Source organism: Heloderma suspectum, chromosome 1, assembly GCF_057233095.1.
Source record: "Heloderma suspectum isolate Gila_16-S chromosome 1, 16-S_ref, whole genome shotgun sequence".
Taxonomy (NCBI): domain Eukaryota; kingdom Metazoa; phylum Chordata; class Lepidosauria; order Squamata; family Helodermatidae; genus Heloderma; species Heloderma suspectum.
In genome coordinates this window covers 54,732,214-54,754,127 of record NC_139458.1, presented here as the reverse complement: position 1 = coordinate 54,754,127, position 21,914 = coordinate 54,732,214, and the positions used below count along the sequence as shown (strand labels likewise).

Below are 21,914 nucleotides of genomic sequence, written 5' to 3'. Positions count from 1 at the left end.
TAATTATAATGTATGCTGTGCTGTACCTGCAAGTTGCTTGGCCTTCTTCAGCTTGTCACTTGACAAGACCAAGAAGCTGATAGGGCCAGATGATGATGTACAGCAACTGTGAGAAGATCCTGATAATAATCCTGCTAGCAAGGACTTGAATGAGCATCTCCTTTTTCATTCAAAAGGTGCAGAATTCCACTGAACGTGAAGAAGCTTACCCTTACCTGACCTTACAACAGAGGTTCCTAAATGTTTCAGTATGAAGACTCAACATTATTGCACCAATTTAGAGATATTTACATTGAGCTCTGACCATTCTTATTGCTGAGGAAGAACTTCATTACCCACTGCCCAGTTTCCTCAGATTCTTAGTGCTAGTGGGGAAAGGCATGGAGGTGCCTGTACCTGAACTGACCACAGGCCCTTTGTTGAACACTTTGTCCCCACATCCATCCCTTCTTGGGGGAGGAAAATGCCCATAGTAAGAAGGGTACAGGTGAGTGTGTGGTGTGCAGGTGTGTATGTAGTACAGGGCTGAGGGATGTATGACCCTCCAGATGTTGGTGGACTGCAACTCCCAGCAGCCTCAGCCAGCATAGCCAATGGTGAGGGATGCTGACATTTGCAGTCCACACATTCCCCATCCATGGTGTAGTGAGTACGAGAGAGACAAGGGCTGAGCAGTGAGTGGTGTAGATGTGTAACAAGAGTAAAGAGGAGGTAGGTGGGTGAGTTTGTGTGTGTAAAAAAGAAAGTTTTTTTTACAAAGGTAGAAACAAAACTTACAATCCTGATATATAAAATCTGGAGTAATGTTTCCGTAGATTCCACTTTGACAGAGAGCCCGTAAATTGGTTAGCTGCTTGTGCTGCATAACCCACACTAGAAATTTTGACACAAGGTCTACCACTGATGACCTGTCATGTGGAGAACCTTCGCATACCTGATCATTTACCATTTGATTGGACTAGGCGCTGAGAAACATGTTGTAGGAACAACTCTAATTAGCTGGCATGGGGGCAGGGGACATAGAAGGACTAAATGACTTGAAGTTGTTCCCATCTTTAATGAATTGGATTCTAGCAATGAGAGAATGATAGAGTTGTCCCTTGCTGAATGATTAGAAGAATATGGCAACAGTGCTTCCTGAATTCAGGTAACATGTGGGTAAAAGGTATACTTGATGGAAAAGGGGTGATGAGCTACCAGCAGGCAGCCTGACAAATTGGATCATTTAATCCCAGCAAATACCTCCTGTCTGAGGACTCTTATTGTGGGGTCTCTGAGCTGCAGGGGATTTGGCTGAAGTATTTGATTAAGCTAAAGGGAGTCAAAGATTGTGTACGAGTGTCAAAGAAGATATTATTTTTTAAAGGTCAGAAAGGTTTCTGAGAACTTGCAGAGAAGTCAAAGCTGGATAAGGCAAGAGGAGGAAATGCAAAAAGCAGTGCCAGCTCCAGGATTTTGAGGGCCCTTGGGCAAGACACCCTCAGTGGGATCCTTCCCTAAGTGAGTCTACCTTCTCGCCACCATTGTCAACAGCTGCTGTTGCACATTCTCCTCTTTCTCATCATTGCTACCCCTTGCTTGCTTGACAGGCAGAGAGCCAGTGAGTAGGTAGACAGTGGCATCTGCTGCTCCTTCTTCTCACCACCACTGTTGCCTGGGCCAGAGTGAGAGGCAGGTGAACAAGCAGGTTGCAATGGTGAAGAGGAGCAGCAGCTTCAAGGGGCTCTTATAATTTGGCCCCTGCTGGAGTGTGAGCCCTCAGCAAGTGCCCAACCATGCCTATCCTTGATGCTGTCCTTGGCAGAAAGCATCTCATCCTGCAGCAGAGGTGAGTCAAGGGACATGATGCCCGAAAGAAAGATGTTTCCAATGAAGGAAATTCTAACGGCTCTGTCCTATTCATACAAGGTAGCTGTGGGAACACAAGAGGCCCTAGCTCAGAGTTGTATCACATCTTCACATCCATGCATAACCCCACCCATCTCAGTTCAATCCTTGGCATTTCCACTTGAAAAGTTCTCAGGTGGCAAGGCTGGGAGAAGCTTCTTTTTTGAGACCTTGGAGATCTGTTGTCAGCTGTAATATTTGTGGCAGATCCTTTCCTTGATCCAGCTCAGGATATCAGCATCTCCTGGGCTAAGTAGAGACAGTCAATCCCAAGATATATCCTATACAGAGAAGGTAAGAACTAGTCCGCCTGTGGCTGTATATGAGGAAGGAACTATAAAATAAATTCTACAGCTAAGCTTGGTAAGAAGCTAGATTCATCTTTCCAAGAATCTCAACACTGGTCACATGACAGTGGACAATATTGGGCTAGATGGACCAAATATTTAGCAGAGGAAAGACAAAGCCATAAAGCTGCAGGCAGGAAGGCATTTCTGCTAGTCCTTTACCCCATTACTGCACACATTCAGTGATTTGTTTTTTAAGAGAATAAGAGGTGGCATGGTGGACACCATTTTTTCATGGGTCTGTATACAATGGGGTCATTCTACCAGCAGAAAGAAACCAGTAGAGGAACAGATTCCCCCTTCCCCTGCAGCCCCGTGTGCCCCCCAGATCTTCTACAGAGCAAATTTAGGACATGGGGGCCCTCCCACGGGGAGGGGAGGGGACAGGAGGACAAGGACGTCTCATTGCCTGAACAGAAGTCCAGTTGCATGAGGGTTGAGTCCAACCCACTGTATGCACGTTATCTTCGTTTGTCACGCTGTTGTTTCTGGCTAAAAGAGATGTTGCAGGTTTGTGAAGCATTACAAACACCTACCATACCAGTTTACTACGTCGGCACACCACATGAAACGATGCCTCTACCATGCTATGCTCTCTGGAAAGAATTGTCCGCTGGTCTCTAGTTCAATGAACATTGCCATGGAGAAACCACTTGTTTTCTGCATTGCAGAAAAACGTACAGGGGCATACAAGGCATTGCATAGTTTCAGAAACAATTTGTGGGAGGACATCAAATGCAAGAATATATTTCCCTGAGAGAAACACTTCTGGTTAACAAATATTATCCTCTTGTAGGAACCTGCCTTATACCTAGTCAGACCACTGACCTGCCATCTAGTTCAGTGCCGTCTGCAGTGAGTGGCAGCAGCTCTCCAAGTTTACAACAGGAGCCTTTCCCAGCCCTGCCTGGAGATGCCAGGAATGGAACCTGGGACCTCTTGCACGCAAAGCATGTGGCTCTGCTGCTGAGCTACTGCCCATCCCTTAAATGTCTTGTCAGTTTCCCTTTTGAATGCAAGAAGCTCTTGGCACTGTTTGAAACAACTTTATCCAGGGCCTTTTATAGGCTTCTCCCCAGCGCTCTCCAAATCTCCCTCCACCCGCTCCCAGCACAAACTGCTCCTGCTGTTTTTAAGCAGACCTGCCAATTTTATACAAAGTCCTGCTGCTGATACGGCCTTTCAAAGTCAATTGCAGTCAATTACAGGAGAGTGTACTGGGGTTTCAGCACTCAGCGGGAGCAACGCATAGTTAAGCAGATGCTTTGGGCCGCAGGAAAACGCTAGTATGTATCTGCCTCACTGGAATCCATTCCTTCATCTTCCTTTAGCCACAGGATCTTCTAGGCTCTTGTCAGCTCTATAAAAGTGCACACACAATGTTTATAATTTAATCCTTTGCAGACTTTCTTGGAAGCAAGCCCCATTGTTTTCAGAGAAACTATTTCCAAGTATGGATGCTTTGATCGTAAGAGTGACTAATAAAAGAGAGAGATCTTTTTTCTTTTTTTTTGAGCCAAACTTTATTCTGTTCTTCTGGATTATGATTAGTTGTCTACAAATATACTGAGGCACATCACAACAAGGAGGACTCCTTCTGCACAGGAGTCATTTAAGCCAGCTGCACCCTCTTCTGGCGAGATCTGACCTGGCCACAGTCACACATGTCTTAGCGTTGGTAGCATCCGGGTTGGAGTACTGTAACCTGCTCTATGTGAAGCTGCCTTTGGCAAGTCTTTGAACTGGAAGCTGTTACCAAAGGCAGCAGCGAGCATTCTAAATGGAACCCACTCCGGGAATATATGAAATCGATCCCGTGTTCACTGCATTACCTCCACATTTGCTTACAGGCTCTATTCAAAGTGCTGCTATTGACCTTAAACAGCCTGGGATCGGATATCTTCAGGATCAACTTCTTCTCCCGTAAGATCCCGCCCACTGTTGGGCTGTTGGCTGAGGCTCTGTTCTGTGTGCTGTCATCCATGGTTAGCTGGGTCCATGAGAAGTCCAAAACGTCTGGAGATCTACATTCTACCCACCCCTGTCCTAGGACATGCATTTCTTGCTAAATTCCTTCTGTTTAATGTGTAAAGGCACTTCTGCCTTGTTCTAGCAAACTTTTTTTTAAAACCCACCTTGATCTCTCAGTGGGAGAATGCCCCTCGCTGTGTTAATATGCTGTGGTGGTCTGATTTAAATTTTAATTTGCAGTCATTGTCTCTGACTGTATTGACTCTCACATGTGCATATTGCCTCAATGTGCCTCTCTGTGAAATGGCTTTCTGCTTCCCCCACTTTGTTTTGAATCAGAAATGTGCTGTGCTTAACTTAAGTCTTCAAGCAAGCCAGCCAGCCAAGCATGCCCTTTTCCAGAAGAACAAATATTTGTTTATTTATTAGATTTCTATACTGCCCAATAGCCAAAGCTCTCTGGGCAGTTCACAATAATTAAAGTAATAAAATACAACATAAAATACACTATAAAAGTTTAAAATTACAGTGTAAAATAGAAGTAAAAACCAAAATAAAAACTGGCAGCAATGTAAACATTTAAAATACAGTAACAGATTTAAAACAGAAACTGAAAGACTAAAATGCCTGGGAAAATAAGGTCTTCACCTGGCCCTGTTACATCCCCTCTCCCTCAACCCCACTTTTCCATCATTTCCTCCTCGAACAGTCACCATCATAACATTCCTTGGCCAAACCAAGCATCCTCACTCAACACTGGCCAGTTATGGAATTTCCCTCATAGGACATCTTGAAATCCCCTGTATTTTCACCTGGAAGTAAGTTCCACTTTGTGTAATGGGTCTTGCACTTATATGACTGTGCATAGAAGGACAGTGTTACAGGGCACAGGATTTCATTTTTTGTTTCTAACAGAACTATCAGCTTATGTTATTTTTATTAATACTTAATTTTTTTGCTAGGCTCCACCCATGGCAACCCCTTGGCTCCGCCTCTGCCAGTAGCCTGTTTCCTGCCCTACCAGCCCCAGAAGTTACCAGTTACCACTGAATCGTTATAGAGAGGCAAACTGCCTCAGATACTGAAGGTAATATGTAGCCATTTACAACTCCCATTCCCTTTCACTCCTGGCCATCTAGCATCCTTTTGTTTCAGAGAGATTTTAGGGGTAGAAGATTAAATTTTTACTTGCTACATTCTCTTCCACTGGGTTGCATGGTTGCTTTTCCTTTTACCTATTTTATTCTCTCAGCTGTTTAAATTATATATTTATTATTCTTTTGACTGTATTTTATTGCTTTTATGTCTATCTTTTAAGCCACTTTAGGCGTTTCCTTTTTCACAGAGAAGCGCATTATAAATATTTTAAATAAATACAAATACATCAAAATCAGTAAGCATTCTCTAACCTTTGCAGATGAGGAGAAACACTTTCCCCGAGACAAAAATTCTGATTTTTTAAAAAGTTGTTTTCAAGAAAACTTATTTCTGCATCGCACTTACCTAAACCAACCTGTCAGAGCAACATAAAGATTTTGTGAGGGAAAAGACAAGACACACCTTGCCTAATGAAAGGCTCTTTGCAATGCTGGAACTAGTTGGAGAACATTCCTCTTCACTCACTGTCAGGCAATCAATCCCAGCTTTTCTAAAATACCTTTATTGGCAGAGTTTACTCTTTAGCTAGATGCAAGGCCGCCCTGAACTACAACAATTACCTGCAGGGTGTGGGGAAGCTTGGGGTGGGCCCTAGAGGCAACACAGGTTTTCTTGGACCTCTCTGAAGCCAATTTTGTGATGGCCTAGGGTGGCCAATGTGTCCTATTTTACAGTGGACAGTCATCAATTTGAAGGGCTGCCAACAGACTGTCCTCTATTTTGAAGGTGTCCTCTATTTAAACGTCCGTCTAGTCCAAGTCCGGTTTAAAGATAAAGAACCATCCAAAGGGAGATTTGAGATTTTTGAGATTTGCCCTGAAGTTGTCCATCAACAGCACATGGACAGCAGACTGAGCAGGCATACAGATCACCAAGTCACAGTCTTCCACACGATGGTGAGATGTACTGTATTTCTATTTAAATTATAAAAATTCTTTCTACGTGTGCACCCGCATATATAAATTAGCATATGCAAATTTTATGCAAACCAGTTGGTTACCCACAAACACCGTTCGCGGAGAAAAATCAGCAATTTGCCGTGCTTAACTTAAGTCTTCAAGCCAGCCAGCCTAAGGAAAGGTTTAACTTAACTAACTCTGTTTATTGAAACATTCAAAGTGTTATATCTTTTATCTTTACACATCTTCCTTAAATACAGTGTTCTTGGTGTAAACTCCAGGGTGGCCACTGTAACGTCTTTGTTCTGATCCATTGATGACTTGAATTTTGAGATGTGCTAGTGAGTGCACATGACTCATGGCAACGTAGAGTTGTCTATGGCAGAAGACAGGTGTAGGCAGATAGATGCCTATTTGATCCACAGTCTCTCTCTGGTTCTTGTTGATGTTAATGGCAAAGGCCAGACAAATGGGAAACTGGTGACACTTGAACTGGAATAGGAGAGATGAGTTGGAAGGTGCAAGGCTTATCCTTGGCAGAAAGATCTGCTTACCCTTAGCCTATCCAGAGAGGGCTTCCTAATGCAGACATTGCTTGTGCATGGCAAGTACAATGAATCTTGTGCCATTGTTAAGACCTTGAGTCACATCCAGGTTCCTTAGCAGGATGACCACAGCTCCCTTCTTCAGAGTCAACTTATTTGGTGGCAAACCACTTGAGAGTGTTTATGAACCCCGAAGGGCATGACACATTGAGCCTGGCATCATCACCAGTGACTTAGTCTGTGCTCAGGTAGGTCTTTCCCTCACCTTCTGTTCTGGGTAATACCATCTGGTTGGTGTAGTCACAGTGCTTGTTCTTGGGTTACAGAATAACCTTGCCTGCATTAGTAAGTATAGCTGCCTTGCTAAAAGATTTATGGACATAAATAAACTTCCAACTTTGAATTATAGTGAAAACTGTTGTTATTCATGGAATCTGTGTGTCAAGAGCTTTCTAATGAAGTGTGTTTCATGAGAATCGGTCAACAGGAAGGCAGTCAAAAAGGGATGACCAACTAACTCCCAACTTTGAATTATATATATAAGATAAGAATTGGTGTCTGCTTTTGTCCTCTTTTTTGGCAATTCACAAGTGGCTACCCTGCAATGGCTAGAGGATTCCAGCCATTACAAGGCAACGGGGAGAGCTGTGGTTTTGTGAGGGCCGGAAGTCCCTCTCGTTCTAGGAAGGGCCATGGCTCAGTGTGACAGAGCACATGCTCTGCATGCAGAAGGTCCCAGCCTCTATCCCCAACATCTCCAAGTAAGACTGGAAAAACTCCTGCTGGAAATCTTGGACAGCCGCTGCCAGTCAGTGTCGACAATACTGAGCTAGATGGACCAAGGGTCTTACTCAGTATAAGGCAGCTTCCTGTGTTCCTAGTTAACAAGGGACAGGAGGGCTGCCCCCAAGGTAGGTGGAGTCATCTGTACTCAGCTAGTGGGTGGAGCAGAGGGGCAAGGACTTGCCCGCTGTTGATTTTGGCAGCAGTTATAGATGGTACCTGCTCACTGCCTAACCTACACACCATGCTGAAGGCTTCACTACAGGGTTTTAGGCTGAAGCGTGAGCACAGCATCTGAGGGACATCCAGGATGGTTCCTCTTCACACACACCCATTTTTTCACCTGCCCCAGTTAACCTTCACACACTTGTATTTAATAAAGGTTGTAACGACATTTCATCCAACTTCAGCATGAAATGTCGCCGGAAAAGTTGTGCCCTCAGCCTTGTGCTTCAAGTTAACCTCTACATTTGCTATCTTGATTGCCTTGTCATTTCCTATTAGCAATTTCCCTATAGCTTTGGGACACTCCTACCCAGCTCATTTCAAGTGTTCTGTAGGGGGGGCAATGGTTAACACTTGAGTCTATAACACTTTATTGACTGTTACCCAGATCTCCATGTCTGGTTCTTTCTATATAATGAACATTCTTTGGGTCCACTCCCCCATTGGAGATACCTACATTCTTGAGATCCCCCTCTATTCTGATACAAAGCCCATTAAAAAAAAAAAGAAAGAAATCTGTGTTTCAGCAGTATGTAGCATGCAAGGTTATAGACCCAAACACATGAAGGCTTCAGGGCAGCAAAGCAAATAGCCTTCAAAGATAAAATTCACTTCTATATTAAGAGCATTTCTACAGCAGGCTAAAATTCCACAACTTTACCAGGGCTTTCTGCTTCCATTTCTTTGCAGAATTACGACAGGCTCCTTTAGACAGTGAGCATGTGATGTAGAATTGAAAACTTCCTTTCTCAGCAATGCTCTATATGTTCAATGAAACACTGCCATCTAGTGTCTGAATTATAGCACTACACCAGCATTACACACTGGCGATATCCCGCGGGGGGGGGGGGCGGTATTCCAGCTTTTCTCCAATCTTTTTGAAAGCAGGATAAATGGAGAAAAATGTGGGACATGTTCTGGAGGTTGACAACATCATGTAAAGGACCTGCAAATTTTCATGCGTGGCCAATCACAAGTGTGCAATAAATCGCTCATGTAGAAAAGCCCTAAGAAGTCTCACTAGGTTCAATGGGATTTACTCCCATGCAAGTATGCATAGAACTGTAGCTTTAAAATAGCATAAGCCATCATTTAATAAACAATTCTAGACTTCATACCTACACCTACTGAAGTGGAGGACAGAATCTCCATCTCTCTCTCTCTCTCACACACACACACACACACACACACACAAACAGGATACTATTTCCTTATTCTGTGTCTAGGAAAAGGGATTTGGAAATTGTCCGTTTGATGTCTCAACTTAATCAAGATATTTAAAACATGACTAGTACAGCAGGGAGAAGATGGGCTATAAAACCAGTTTTTATTAGAATAGCTAACATTCAGAGGAAACTTTGAAGCTTCATTATATGAGAAATTGGAGATTGTGTTGAAAGGTGATAGGGGCTTGTAGGACGTGGAGCGCTTTGAAGTTACCGTTTCTGTGAAATTCTACATTCTCTACTCGCTACATTGAATTACTTGAGAGCATTATGTAGTGAAGTATAGATGCAAGAGAATTTTCTTCCCTAAACTTTTTGAAAACTCCCCTGCTCTATACTAACTGAATTTCTTTTCTCAGATTTTTTTCAGTTCAGTTATTTTCTGTTTGTAGTAGGTTACCTATTCTCTAATGCAGCTGTATTATACATTTGATAAAATAAAACAATGGGCCAGTTTGCACAACATGCTACACTGACCCCGCCAATGAGCCATGGCATGTGCCAGGTGCCATTTTGAGCTTGTCATCATGAGTTGTTCAACTCTCAAATAACCCTCAGTGGCTGGGTTCTCATGACATGGCAACCTCCGAGTGGGGGTTGCATATTCAAAATGTCACTCAGCACACCCCACAGCTTATCATGGGTCAAACAACCCCCAAAGAGCCAAGCATGTCATGCAAATTGGGTCAATATTGTATTGTCAGTGCCAGGATTTTGAGGGTCCTTGGGCAAGACACCTCAATCGGTCCCTTCCCTCAGTGAGTCTACCTTCTCACTGCCATTGTCACTAGTTGCTATTGTCCCTGATCTTCTTTCCCTGATCTTTCTTTCTCATCATTCTTTCCCTGATCTTTCTTTCTCTACCACTTGCTTGCTTGACAGGCAAAGAGTCAGTGAGCTAATAGACAGTGGCACCTACTGCTTCTCCTTCTTGCCATGTTGCCTGGGCCAGAGCAAGAGGCAGGTGAACAAGCAGGTTGCAATAGTGAAGAGAAGGAGCAGCTCCAGGGGGCTCTCGCCAGTGGGCTTCTGCTGGTGTGTGGGTCCTTGGCAGATGCCCAAGCATGCCTGCCGTTGACACTTACAGTGGTTTTTATTGCTGTTTTACTCAGGTTTTTAATGTTAATTTCTTGGGTTGTTTTTTAAAATACTGTATATATTTTATTGTGGTAAGGAACATAAGAAAAGCTGTGCTGAATCATACCAAGGGCCTATCCAGTCCAGCATTTTGTTCTCAGCAGCCAATCAAATGCCTAAGTGAAGCTCCCAAGCAGGACATGAGTGCAATAGCACCTTCCCACTTGCGTTCCTCAGTAACTGAGGTTCAGAGGCATACTGCCTCTGATAGTGGAGGTAATAGATAGCCATCATGACTAGTAGCCATTGAGAGCCTTATCCATCATGAATTTGTCTGATCCCTTTTTAAAGCTGTCCAGGTTTGTGGCCATCACTACATATTGTGGAAATGAATTCCATAGTTTAACTATGCATTGGTTTTATTTATTCTGCGGGCGGGGTGGGGGGAGACATATATATCTCCTTGACTCATCCATTTTACAAAAGTGGCAAGCAATAATAAAAATAAACTGAAAGAAACAAAGACATTTGGATCTTACTGACTGACTCTCATATAGAGGTATCAAAAGGAGGAAGGAGGTGGTGGCACTGTTACATGCCTGCTTCCTCAATCAGTTGGACAATCCCTGCTCCTATTTCAGGGGCCATGAAAGACCAACAGCCCTGCATGAGAGTCAGGAAAGGGAAGGACACATGGAAGACCCAATCACTAGCAGTGGCAGCTGCTGCCCACTGTGGCTGGTGGGGGAGAAGGCAGACCACCAGAGACAAAGCCAACTTCATCAAGATTGCTACACAACGTCCTCCCTTGCAAGGTCTAGGTGCACTTAAGCAATAAGAACATAAGAGCATAAGAAGAGCCATGCTGGATCAGACCAAGGGGCCATCTAGTCCAGCATTCTGTTCACACAGTGGCCAACCAGCTGTTGAGCAGGAACCCACAAGCAGGACATGAGTGCAAGAGTACCCACCTGCCCATATTCTCCAGCAACTGGTGTACATAAGCTTTCCGCCTCTGATACTGGAGGTAGCACATAGCCATCAGGACTAGTAGCCTTCTAAAGCCATCCAAAGTGGTAGCCATCACTACATTTTGAGGAAGTGAATTCCATAGTTTAACTATGCACTGCATGAAGAAATACTTCCTTTTATCTGTCCTGAATCTCCCACCAATCAGCTTCATGGGATGATCCTGGGTTCTAATATTTTGAGAGAGGGAGAAAAATGTCTGTCTATCCACATTCTTCACACCATGCATAATTTTGTATACCTCTGTCATGTCTCCCCTTACCCTCCTTTTTTCAGCAGGGCTTGTCCTTCTATATGCTTACTACTTTTATCTTTAATGATGCTTTCAACCAACTTACATGGAACAGATGTTAGGCTAACTGGCCTGTAATTTCCCGGATCCCCCCTGGATCCTTTTAAAAATTGGTGTTACATAGTCCATCTTCCAATCCTCTGGTTCAAAGATTGATCTTAGGAACATGTTGCAGATTTTGGTTAGCAGATCAGCAATTTCATATTTGAGTTCTTTGAGAACTCATGGATGGACACCATCTAGGCCTGGTGATTTATTTGCTTTTAATTTATCAGTAAGGTTGAGAACGTCATCTTTTGTCAGCACTGTTTGCCTCAGTTCCTCAGACTCCCTTCCTGAAAACACCCGTTCAAGCACAGGTATCTGTCCTATATCTGCTGCAGTGAAGATCGATGAATAATTCATTCAGCTTCTCTGCAATCTCTTTACAGTTGGTTCAACAATACTCACATTTTGTACTAGGTTGTTACAAAGTAGCTTTCTTTTGAGTGAACAGTACTGACTCCATTTTGAGACACAGCCACAAAGCCAGGCATCTTTATCCCCAGCTTTACCAAAAGTGGAAGAAAGGCACAGGAATGGGGTTGAGAGCAACATGCAAGACTAGATCAAGCAATTCAGTTTCTAATGGACTTCTTAAAATGCATTCCCCAAAGGCAAAGGTGTGGGTCAAAATTCAGCAAATTATGAATATGCTGGATAGCAAGAGTGATATCTGGTAAGTTACCTAGTCAACCACCTGCAATATGCTCCTATAGTTGAACTCCAGCCTTGACACCTGTCTTTAAGACAGTCATTAAGATGCAAGGTCATCTGTTGTTAAGTGAGTAAGAGATAGTAAGTAGGGCTTTTGCTTCTGGCAAGCACACCCATCATCCCCAAGCACCCTCTTTTGTTATACAGGATGGAAAGCCAACTCAGTCTTTCTCCCATAGCAAGCAGCACCATTCCCAGCACCTATGAGCAGTGTCTGGATCATCAGAGTTGCGATGTCACTGCCTTTCTCTCAACTGTATAAGAAGCCTCAGGTTGGGGCAGTCCTGAGTCCCCCTCTTCCTAGAGGTGGGGGGCCATGCTGCTGAAATCACTGGCTGCCTCACCCCTCCAGGGGGATGGTGCCACACTGCTGCTGAAATCATTCAGAGTCTCTCCTCCCAGAGGAAAGGCTCCATGTTGAAATCACTGAAATCGCCAAGATACCAGAGCAAGGTGCCAACAGTGGGTGCTTTGCCTCCCCTAGTCAAGGCTCTGTGCTTTCCTTCCTCTTCACCTGAGACCAGGAATTGCAGTGCACACTAGTTCCTGTCTTCAGGAAAGGGTTTCAGCCCAAGGAAAGGTATATTGCTTTTAGAGGTTGTTTCTAGAAATTGTAGCTGCCGCCAACTCCCTTCTCTTCTCTTCTCTTCTCTTCTCTTCTCTTCTCTTCTCTTCTCTCTCTCTGTGCTTCAAGCTTCAGGAAGACTCCTTCCCACGGTCTTGAAAACCACTTTTAGGCCTGGAGCTCAGCTTCACCAAGAATGCAGCTAATTTCCCCACCAAAGCACAACTTGGTGAAGGCTGGAGCATCCCCAATTGGTCCTAAGTGCTGAATCCATTTGCTCAGCTAATTCCCCAAAACTAGCTTGTGCATTTGAATCTTTATAAACCCCAATAAATGTGCCATTGTGGCATTATCCTCTCCAACAGTGTCTTGAGTATAAATCTCTTTGGGTGGGAATTGCCTTCTTAGCCATAGACGCTCTATTGCCAATGTCTAAAGATTCCTTATAAGCGGTTGTGTGAGTCTCGTTAGAACATGTGCAAGTTTGTACACAGGTCTAACTAGAGCACATCACGTAACAAGGTCCTGGGCAACACGATTTAGGATTAAATCCATGGTTGCCTCCCCTCTGGTCAGTGCCATGACCAACTGTTCTAAGGCACAATCATTTAGGACATCGAGAAATTTAGCCTCTTTGTTGTGACTGGAATATGCATTTATCCAGTCAATGTGGGGGTAATTGAAGTCACTCATTATTACAACACTTCTTAATTTGGAGGCCTCCCTCATTTCGTTTTCCATCTCACAGTAACCCTGAGCATTCTGGTGAGCATTATTATGCAATGCATAAATAAAGAATAGTGTCTTTCCTTGATTCAGAAAGTCTGGGTGTTGTCAAACGTGGTTCTATGCTGGGAGAAAAGGTGTGTGGCCTCCACCTCCCCTTACAGCTACCCCATCCTCCAGTTATGCATCCCACTCATTGAAGGAGGACTTTGCCCCCAGCAAAACCCAACCTTGAGAAAGGTGTTCTGAGCAAAAACAAACTGTAGAGTCATGGCTGAAAAGCAGTGTGTGTGGCGGTGGGGGGGGGGGGAATCCACACAGTAACACAGAAAACAAGTCTCTGTCATCCACTCCAACCAGCAAGTCATACCACAGCAAGTGGACACTGGAGCTCATGAACATATAGATCATAAATGCAAAGCACAACATGATAATAACACTAATTTCAACAATAATGATAATGTCCCGGGAGTAACACAGAAACCATTCTTAAACCACAGCAGCCAGTAAGCCATACAACAGAAACCGAAAAATGGGGTACATGAAATTCTAGACCATGAATGCACAGCACACCATGATATGATGACTTAATAATAAGTCCTCAAGAGATGTTAAAACACAAAAATAAACATTGCCAGGCACAGCCCACCCCCACAAGCATTTTTTTAAAAGCCAATTGCCAAGCACAGCCCCCCCCCCTCCCCTCCAGCATGGTGTAGTGGCAAGAGTGTTGGACTAGGAGCTGGGAGATCCAGGTTCTAGTCCCCGCTCGGCCATGGAAGCTCACTGGGTGACTTTGGGCCAGTCACACACTCTCAGCCCAACCCACCTCACAGGGTTGTTGTTGTGAGGATAAAATGGAGAGGAGGAGGATAATGTAAGCCGCCTTGGGTTCCTTGAAAGAGGAAAAAAGGCGAGGTATAAATGCAATCAATCAATCAATCAATAAGCAAGCTTTGTAGCTGGTGGGGAGTAGAAAAAACAGACATACAGCCCCCAGAAGCAGTTTAAAAATAACAAGAAGAAACACGAGACAGGACGGCTGTTCAAAAAATTAAACATTTTTTAAAAAAACACTAGGCAAGCACAGCCCCATATTCATTTTTTAAAATTGCCAGGCAAGCACAGCCCCCACAAGCAATTAAAAAAAATTAATTGCCAGGCAAGCACAACTGTCAACACAATAAAAAAGCAGAGAGCCTGCCTTGGATATGCTGTGGCTGCCCAGGTCGCTCCAGTACTGCTACACACAGAGATTCTTTTAAAACACTTACACTAGCCCTGTTCAGGCATTCACCTGAACATGTGAGGGCTTAAAGTGGGTAGACTGTCATGCTGGCCCTGCCCCATGTCTCCAGGCACGCTGAACCTGCCCCCCACAGTTCAGTCCTTGCTGTGTTGAATCAGCAAGGTCTGAAAGGAAGTTCTGATAAGGAAGGGTCCATGACCACGATCGCATGAAGAGTTCTACTCACTTTCAAGTCAATGTGGATAGAACTCCCCCTGAGACTTTGTTGATTCAACAAGGTCTGAATTGGGGGGGGGGGCAATGCACCTGGAGACATGGTGGAGGGCAGGGGCGGTGTGCACAGCCCCATCACTCTACCCACTTTATGCCCTCACGTGTTCAGGCGAATGCCTGAACAGGGATAGAGTCTCCACTGGACTCCAAGTTTGCTTGCTTCTTTACTCATAGTGCGTGCGCTGCTTAATGCTACTGCTTCCTCTGTCTAGTCGAAGAACAGGAAATGGATACCTATTTCCTGTTCTGCTATGCATGCCCAGAAAAATATTCTAAAAATGTGGTACCCCCCACCCATTTCTGTCCTCTTCACAGCAACCTGATGCCTGGCATGTGAGTGTGGCAGAGTACAACTGAAGACCATATTTAGCAACCAGGTAGGTCAGTATGGGCAAATGATATTACACATCAAGCCATACACGTCACACCAGTGTTGGCCTTATTAACAATATGGGGAAAACAAAATGCAAAAATGACATCTAAGGATTTAATTGAGTTCATGCTGATAGCAGCCTAAGGAGTCACAGCTAAAAGCTGGAAAACTGCAGAACTTTTAACACTGAAATCATGGTATATGGAATTATGGCAAATAGCCATGGCAGAAAAATTGACATATCAACTGAAATTAGCTAAAGGCAAAGTCAGAACATCTGACTTTTATCAAATATGGCAGGATTTTATTCTATATAGTGATCAGGGACATACAGAGCACTATTTGTCAACATCTTTCCTCAGATTATGGAAAAGAGACTAAGGGAGCCATCCTATGGCCACTAGACACTGTCTAGAGGGCCATAGGATATGCTCGTTTCTCGGAGGCAGCACAGAGAAGTCCCGTCCTCTGCCCTCAGAAGAGGAACGTAGAGTGACTGAAAAGGGGCGGGGCTGGGGCATTCCAGGGCGGGGAGAGCAGAGCTGTGTAGGATGTGTCGTACACGCAGCCTCCTCTCCCAGTCGGTCCCCGGCTAGACATCCGAAAACAGCTGTCTAGTGGAAAATAGCAGGGCAGGAGAGGCGTGGATGGAACAATCCCCTCCCTCCCATGCCTCTTCTGCCTTGCTTTGGATAGGCGGCCACCTATCTTGATAGGATTGCGCCCTAATTATCAACATGATATATTAAAGAATTATAATGAAAACTTTTATGCAGCCTATGAATTCCACTTATATCTTGAACTGTAAAGTGGAAAAATATGAATAGATGTTAAATGTACTACCCTTTGTCAATAATTAGATTTAAACTTAATGTATTTATTTTTATCTGTTTAGTTCCCTTTTTGTCTCTTTTTCAGGGTGCTGGTGGTTTGGTTGATTTTGTTTTGGAAAACTAGTAAAATCTTTTTTAAAAATATCTGGGCAAATGATCCCCCCTACCAGCCTGCCTGGTGCTTTCTTTATGTTGTACTGCACCTGTGCAAAGGAGGACAGCAAAACAGAGGAAAGTGCTCCATTGTGCATGTGCTGGTCAGAAATCTGATTGGAATTACTGATGAGAGGTATTGGGCACTTTGGACGGCATAGCACTGTGGCACTTTCAGGAAAAAAGTTTGTCCCCGAAGGCCCTTCTGCTGCTTCCTTTCCCCCACATTCAGATGAACTAAACATTTGGAGGGAGCAATCCTATGTGGATCGATGGTCAACCCCAGCGGCGACTACCTACCCAATGCAGGGCAGGTGTGGTGAGGAGCGGATCTCCTCCTTGCTCTCCCTGCTCTGCTTTTACAGCTAGACAGCCAATTTCAGCTGTCTAGCCGCAGGACCTTGGTGCGCAGGAAGCAGCAGCTGGACGACACATAGGATGTTGTACCGGCATTTCCAACCTCGCTGCCCCGGTCCACCCTCAGGAACGCCCTGTTTTCGCCACTCTGCGCTGCTCTTACAAGCACAGAGCCAATCCGCGCTGCCTACAGAGCGATACGGGGGGGGGGGTCAGTTCTCCTGGAACTGACCTCAGAGCGTGGGCTCCGAGGTCAGTTCCCAGGAACCAACCTATCCGATGGCTGTCTAGCCGCTGACTAGCGGCCATAGGATTGTGCCCTAAATGTGTGAGATTTATTTTGTTTTAAATTTTTTCAAAATTCCATTTACCAGCCTGTCCTTTTTCTCTTCTCTTCATGCCACTGCACCCCAATGTGTATTTGAATGGGTCTATATTTTTAGTTTTAATGTTTTAGTTGTAAGGTATTTTTAATGTAATTGTATTTTATGATGCTGTGAGCCATTTCATTTATTTATAGACCAACTTTCATCATAACAGATAACAAGATGCTGACAGGAGGAAAGGAATAAGGCTGAGCACACACAACATCCCTTCCTAAGCAGCCGGAATACATCACCAACAGCTTCTTCAGACTACCGCCTCAGAAGGAGCATATATAGGCTGGCCTAGCTTTCATGAACCAGAATCCCCCTCAGTGGAGGCTGGTGGCTCCAGTGTCAGGAGGGTGGTGAATCCACTCTGGGTTTCAGTCAGAACTCTATTATTGCACTATCACTGAGCAATGGACCCTTCCATAAGAAAACCCTAGGTTACAACCCTGTGTTCTGATACATATGTATTAAAATCAGAGGAAATAAATAAATGAGCTGGGTGCAACATTGCAGGTTTCATGTTAGAAAAAGAAGACAACCTGTGCTTTTTAGTTTTAAATGGGATCAGAACTGTTTAGAAAGTAACAGTGTAAAGTAGAATAATATAATCTCATGTATATTCCTAACTACCAACTTCCTGCTCATAAACTAAGGATGCAATCCTATGCATGTTTAGACAGAAAAAGTCCTACAATCCCCAGCATTCTCCAGCCTCCATGGGTAGCTGGAAAATGCTGGGAATGGTAGGACTTTTTTTCTCTATAAACATGTGAAGGATTGCACCTTAAATACATTTTAAAATCCACTTACTTCAGCTAAGCTGTGTTGTTGACTGAGCTGTAGGTTTGGGAAATTAGTCTGTGGGTACAAACGTATGTATGTAAAGCCCTTGTTCTTTCAGTAATAACTCAAATTTGTCCAGATTTCTTTTCTGTAGTTAATATAAGTTCAGTTGTAACATACTAAAGTTATTTTTGCCATATCTCATGGATCAGATATTGTATGAAGCTAAGATATGGCTGGCTGGCTCAAATCAAAGGGTGAAATTTCTTTCTCCCTCAATGCCCCTTTGCTCGGCCTCTTTCCCACTTTTATTACCTGGTCTGTAGTCACCCAGCCTCTAGTTTGCCTGCTTAGCCGAAAGCCATGCTTTCACTTGTGTACAGTTTTTCCCAAACCCGTCTTTCCAGACCCCCCTCAATCCTGTGGTTCCTCCCCACATCCCCTTGCAGGTCTCTGCCTTCTTCAACCAACGTTCCCTCTGGTCCCAGCTTTTGAATCCTACCCACTTTCTTCCATCAACTTAACTCTGGTCTCTTTTTCTATTCAGCTTCCCAGCTGTCAGCATCTCTCTCCTCTGAGGATCCTGTCCAGGACTTCCTACACAGAACATAGTTCCTTCTATGTGTAGACCCTAGGGCAGGGGTGTAGAAGTTATTTCAGCTGGAGGGGCTGAATTGCATTTTGGAGAAGCTGCACTCCAGTGGTGGGTGGAGCTAAAGGAAAAAGGAGCAGGGCCAAAAATACCGACTATATCTGCACATTTTAGCTTAAAGTTCTTATTGCCAGTAACTAAGCCTTCGGAGAGGCATTGTAACGTTTCAGAATGAGGGAAAACTGCACAAACCCAGGAAACCTCCAAATGATTGGAGGTTAGGGGAAAGGGTGAGGCCAGGGGAAGGGGAAGGTCCTTCTGGGGAACCCTCTTGGGACCCGAAGAGGACCAGGTTTGGACTAGGGTCTGACGTTCTGTACCTCTGCCCTCAGAGGTTTTATTCACAGCATCAGCCCAAGACATTTTGCTGCGTGAGGTGAAGGACAAGATGGTGCCCCCTCCCATTCCATGTACAAAGGCTAACTGGACTGGCATTCAATCTTTCCTCAACACTGGCGATGGGACAGCATCCTCCACCACACATGCTAGCTTACGGAAGGTAGGGCAGGTCATATTGCCCACAGCTGTCTCCTCCAACGCTTTGCTGCCTCCTCCCAGCATCCGCTGCCTGAGACAACTGTAGCATTGTTCAAAAAGTATTATCTAATACAATCTCCTAAAATTAAGGAGACACAATTAGGCATCAACTCTGCTTTCAGCTTTTATTTTGGAAAAAAAATAGCCCCCACCTTAAAAATTGCCATCTTACACTTCAGAATACAAATCTGAAAAAAGCTATAAAAACTAAGACAAGATTTAAACCTAGTAGACAGCTCCTTATTGCTGTAGGTCTTAACTCAAGTCCACATCAAACCTTAAATTTTGGTCATTTGGTCTAAGTATTCAAAGTTCTTTCAATACTTTGAAAGTGTTCAAAGTTACAACAATGGGTTCACAATACAGACATGATTATACTATAGACAACAGCCATAGCCACGGTCTTTTTACTCAGTCTATATTAAAATATGCTCCTTAGGAAATAAACATATACAAGTATAGTTCAATCAGAAGCTATAATAGCAGCATTATGGTGCTATCACAAAATTCCAGATGACATGCATAAAATAAACTAAATCTTTTAAGTGCGCACAAGGTTTGGGTCCAGTTCTTTTCCCTTACACAATGTTGTTCCATACATAAAGTACTAAGTTGTCACATTCTTCTCCAAATGGAACACAAAAAACTTTCCATTTATTGCTAAAGCAAAGATACCAAATATTCTGTTGAACAGTCCAGATAGCAATTTAAGCACCTGAGTTAGGTCTTACAAACAAGGTTTTGTAAGAAAGATTCCATGAATATATCCACATCTCCATATGAATCTAAACACTTTTTTCTTACAAAATGTGTTACTAGAAATATACCCAGATGGACATAACTATACAATAGCAAAAGCTTCAAGCCCCATTTAATAAGATGATTTTTTGATTAAAAATAGAAGGCAAAATGTACTCAAAGTTACATTAAGAAAACCTTTCACAGTGTAATACTGAGACTGTCACAAAGTTAAGAAAATACTGATATCAAAGGTACAAACAATTACAATGCTAATAGACAAAAATTACTATACAAGGGAATTTCGTGAAGGAAGAAAATGCCACCAGAACTCAAGGCATGTTGAATCTCTTTGTGTGCACAACTGGCAATCACCACCACCATGTCTTGCTTGTTTTATCATCTGTAGAAATCCTTAATCGTAGATGGTTAGTTCTTCTTAGCAGCCTCATCCTTAACTTCTGACTGGTCACTGCTTGTGATGTTCTTCATCACTGCACGATTTCAAAATAATGTAATATGGCCATAATATGCTGAGGCATGAAAACATAGCCAGTGTAAAGAGCCATTCCAAGGATGGACACTAACATGGAATCTGAATGACAGTGAAGGAAAACCACACATTGACAGCACACTAAAGCTAAAATGAAAGCCACGTGTTGAGTAATACACCACAATCTTATACAAGTCTAGAGAAGTCTCACTTGAGTTAAATGGGGCTTACTCCAAGGTAAGTGCGTACAGGACTGCAGCCTAAGTTTAGTTGTAGATAGTCAACTGGATTAATACAGAATATCAAAGTTCAGCAACTCAGCATAACTATGACGGCAAAACTATGAAGACAAACTACTACATTTTGAGACCCAACACAATAACCAAGCCAGTTAATCTGAAATAACTGGAATTAATTTAGCCCTGCTAAAGGATTTAGCTTCTGATTGGACTGAAAGCCTACAAATCCCCAATTTGCTTACCACTAGCAAGGGAATGGACAAATGAGCTCTGATCGCCTCTTGTCTGGATTACTGCAATGCATTACATGTGGGGCTGCCTTTCAAAATGGTCCAAAAACTTCAGCTGGTCCAAAACAGGGCAGCAAAATTGTTAACAGGGACTGGCCAGCGTGATCATATTATGCTGGTACTTTTCCAGCTAAACTGGCTGCTAGTCCATTTCCAGACCTGATTCAAACTGCTGGCATTAATATTCAAAGCCCTAAATGGCTTGGGGCCAGGTTATCTGAAGGATCGTCTCCTCCCATATGTACCTGCCCAGACCCTAAGATCATCTTCAGTGGTCCTTCTCCAGGAGCCCCTGCTAAAGGAAGTGAGGTGGGTGGCTACCAGGAGGAGGGTTTCTGTGGCACCCTCTTTGCAGACAGAGCTTCCTAGAGAGGCTTGACTGGCATCTACATTCCAGCACCAGGTGAAGACCTTTTTATTTTCCCAGGCATTTTAGCCTTTTAGCTGTGTTTTAAATCTGCTATTGCATTTTAAATCTCTGCACTGCTGCTAGGTTTTATTCTGGTTGTACTTTTATACTGTAGTTTTAAGCATATATATTTTATGTTGTATTTTATGCTGTATTTTGTGGTATTAATTTTTGCGAACAGCCCAGAGAGCTTCAGCTATTGAGCAATATAGAAATGTGATAAATAAAGAAGAAAAACTTAACTTTCTTGTCTGTCACTTTTTCTTTTTGCATACATTTTTAAGAGACAAGGCAATCCTATACTTACTGACTCAGAAGTAAGTCCCATTGAATGCAATAGGACTTACTCCCAGATAAGTGGGAATTAGATTGCAAACTAAACAAACTGGCTCTCATGCTAAGTTCAAGTTGATGCAGTTACAGCTACAAGATCTCACTTAATTTAGGCTCAAAATGGGGGCCAAGGTAAGTTAATTACTAGTTTGCAATTTGTTTTGCGAGCAGGTGAAGCTTCTCCCACACCAATAGTGACCATTCAAAAAGCCTACCGGAACTACATTAAACAAGCTGAACCAGGTGTGCATTGGTGAAGACTTATGCAATAATATTGATTGGGAGTTACAGAACTGTGGCAATATATATTAGAACATATAGCACAAAGTGTGGGAGGAGAGA

General features: G+C 43.5%; 1 protein-coding gene across 1 annotated transcript in view; it reads right to left on the bottom strand.

Annotated features, from left to right (window-relative positions):
- Positions 1-686: 686 nt before the first annotated feature.
- The window catches only part of SPTSSA (serine palmitoyltransferase small subunit A), a 31,192-nt gene continuing 9,964 nt past the window's right edge, over positions 687-21,914 (bottom strand). The window contains exon 2 of the mRNA XM_084843888.1: positions 687-20,403. Coding sequence (XP_084700014.1) covers positions 20,300-20,403 — 104 coding nt within the window. The 3' untranslated portion in view covers positions 687-20,299. The remainder of the gene's footprint in view (positions 20,404-21,914) is intronic.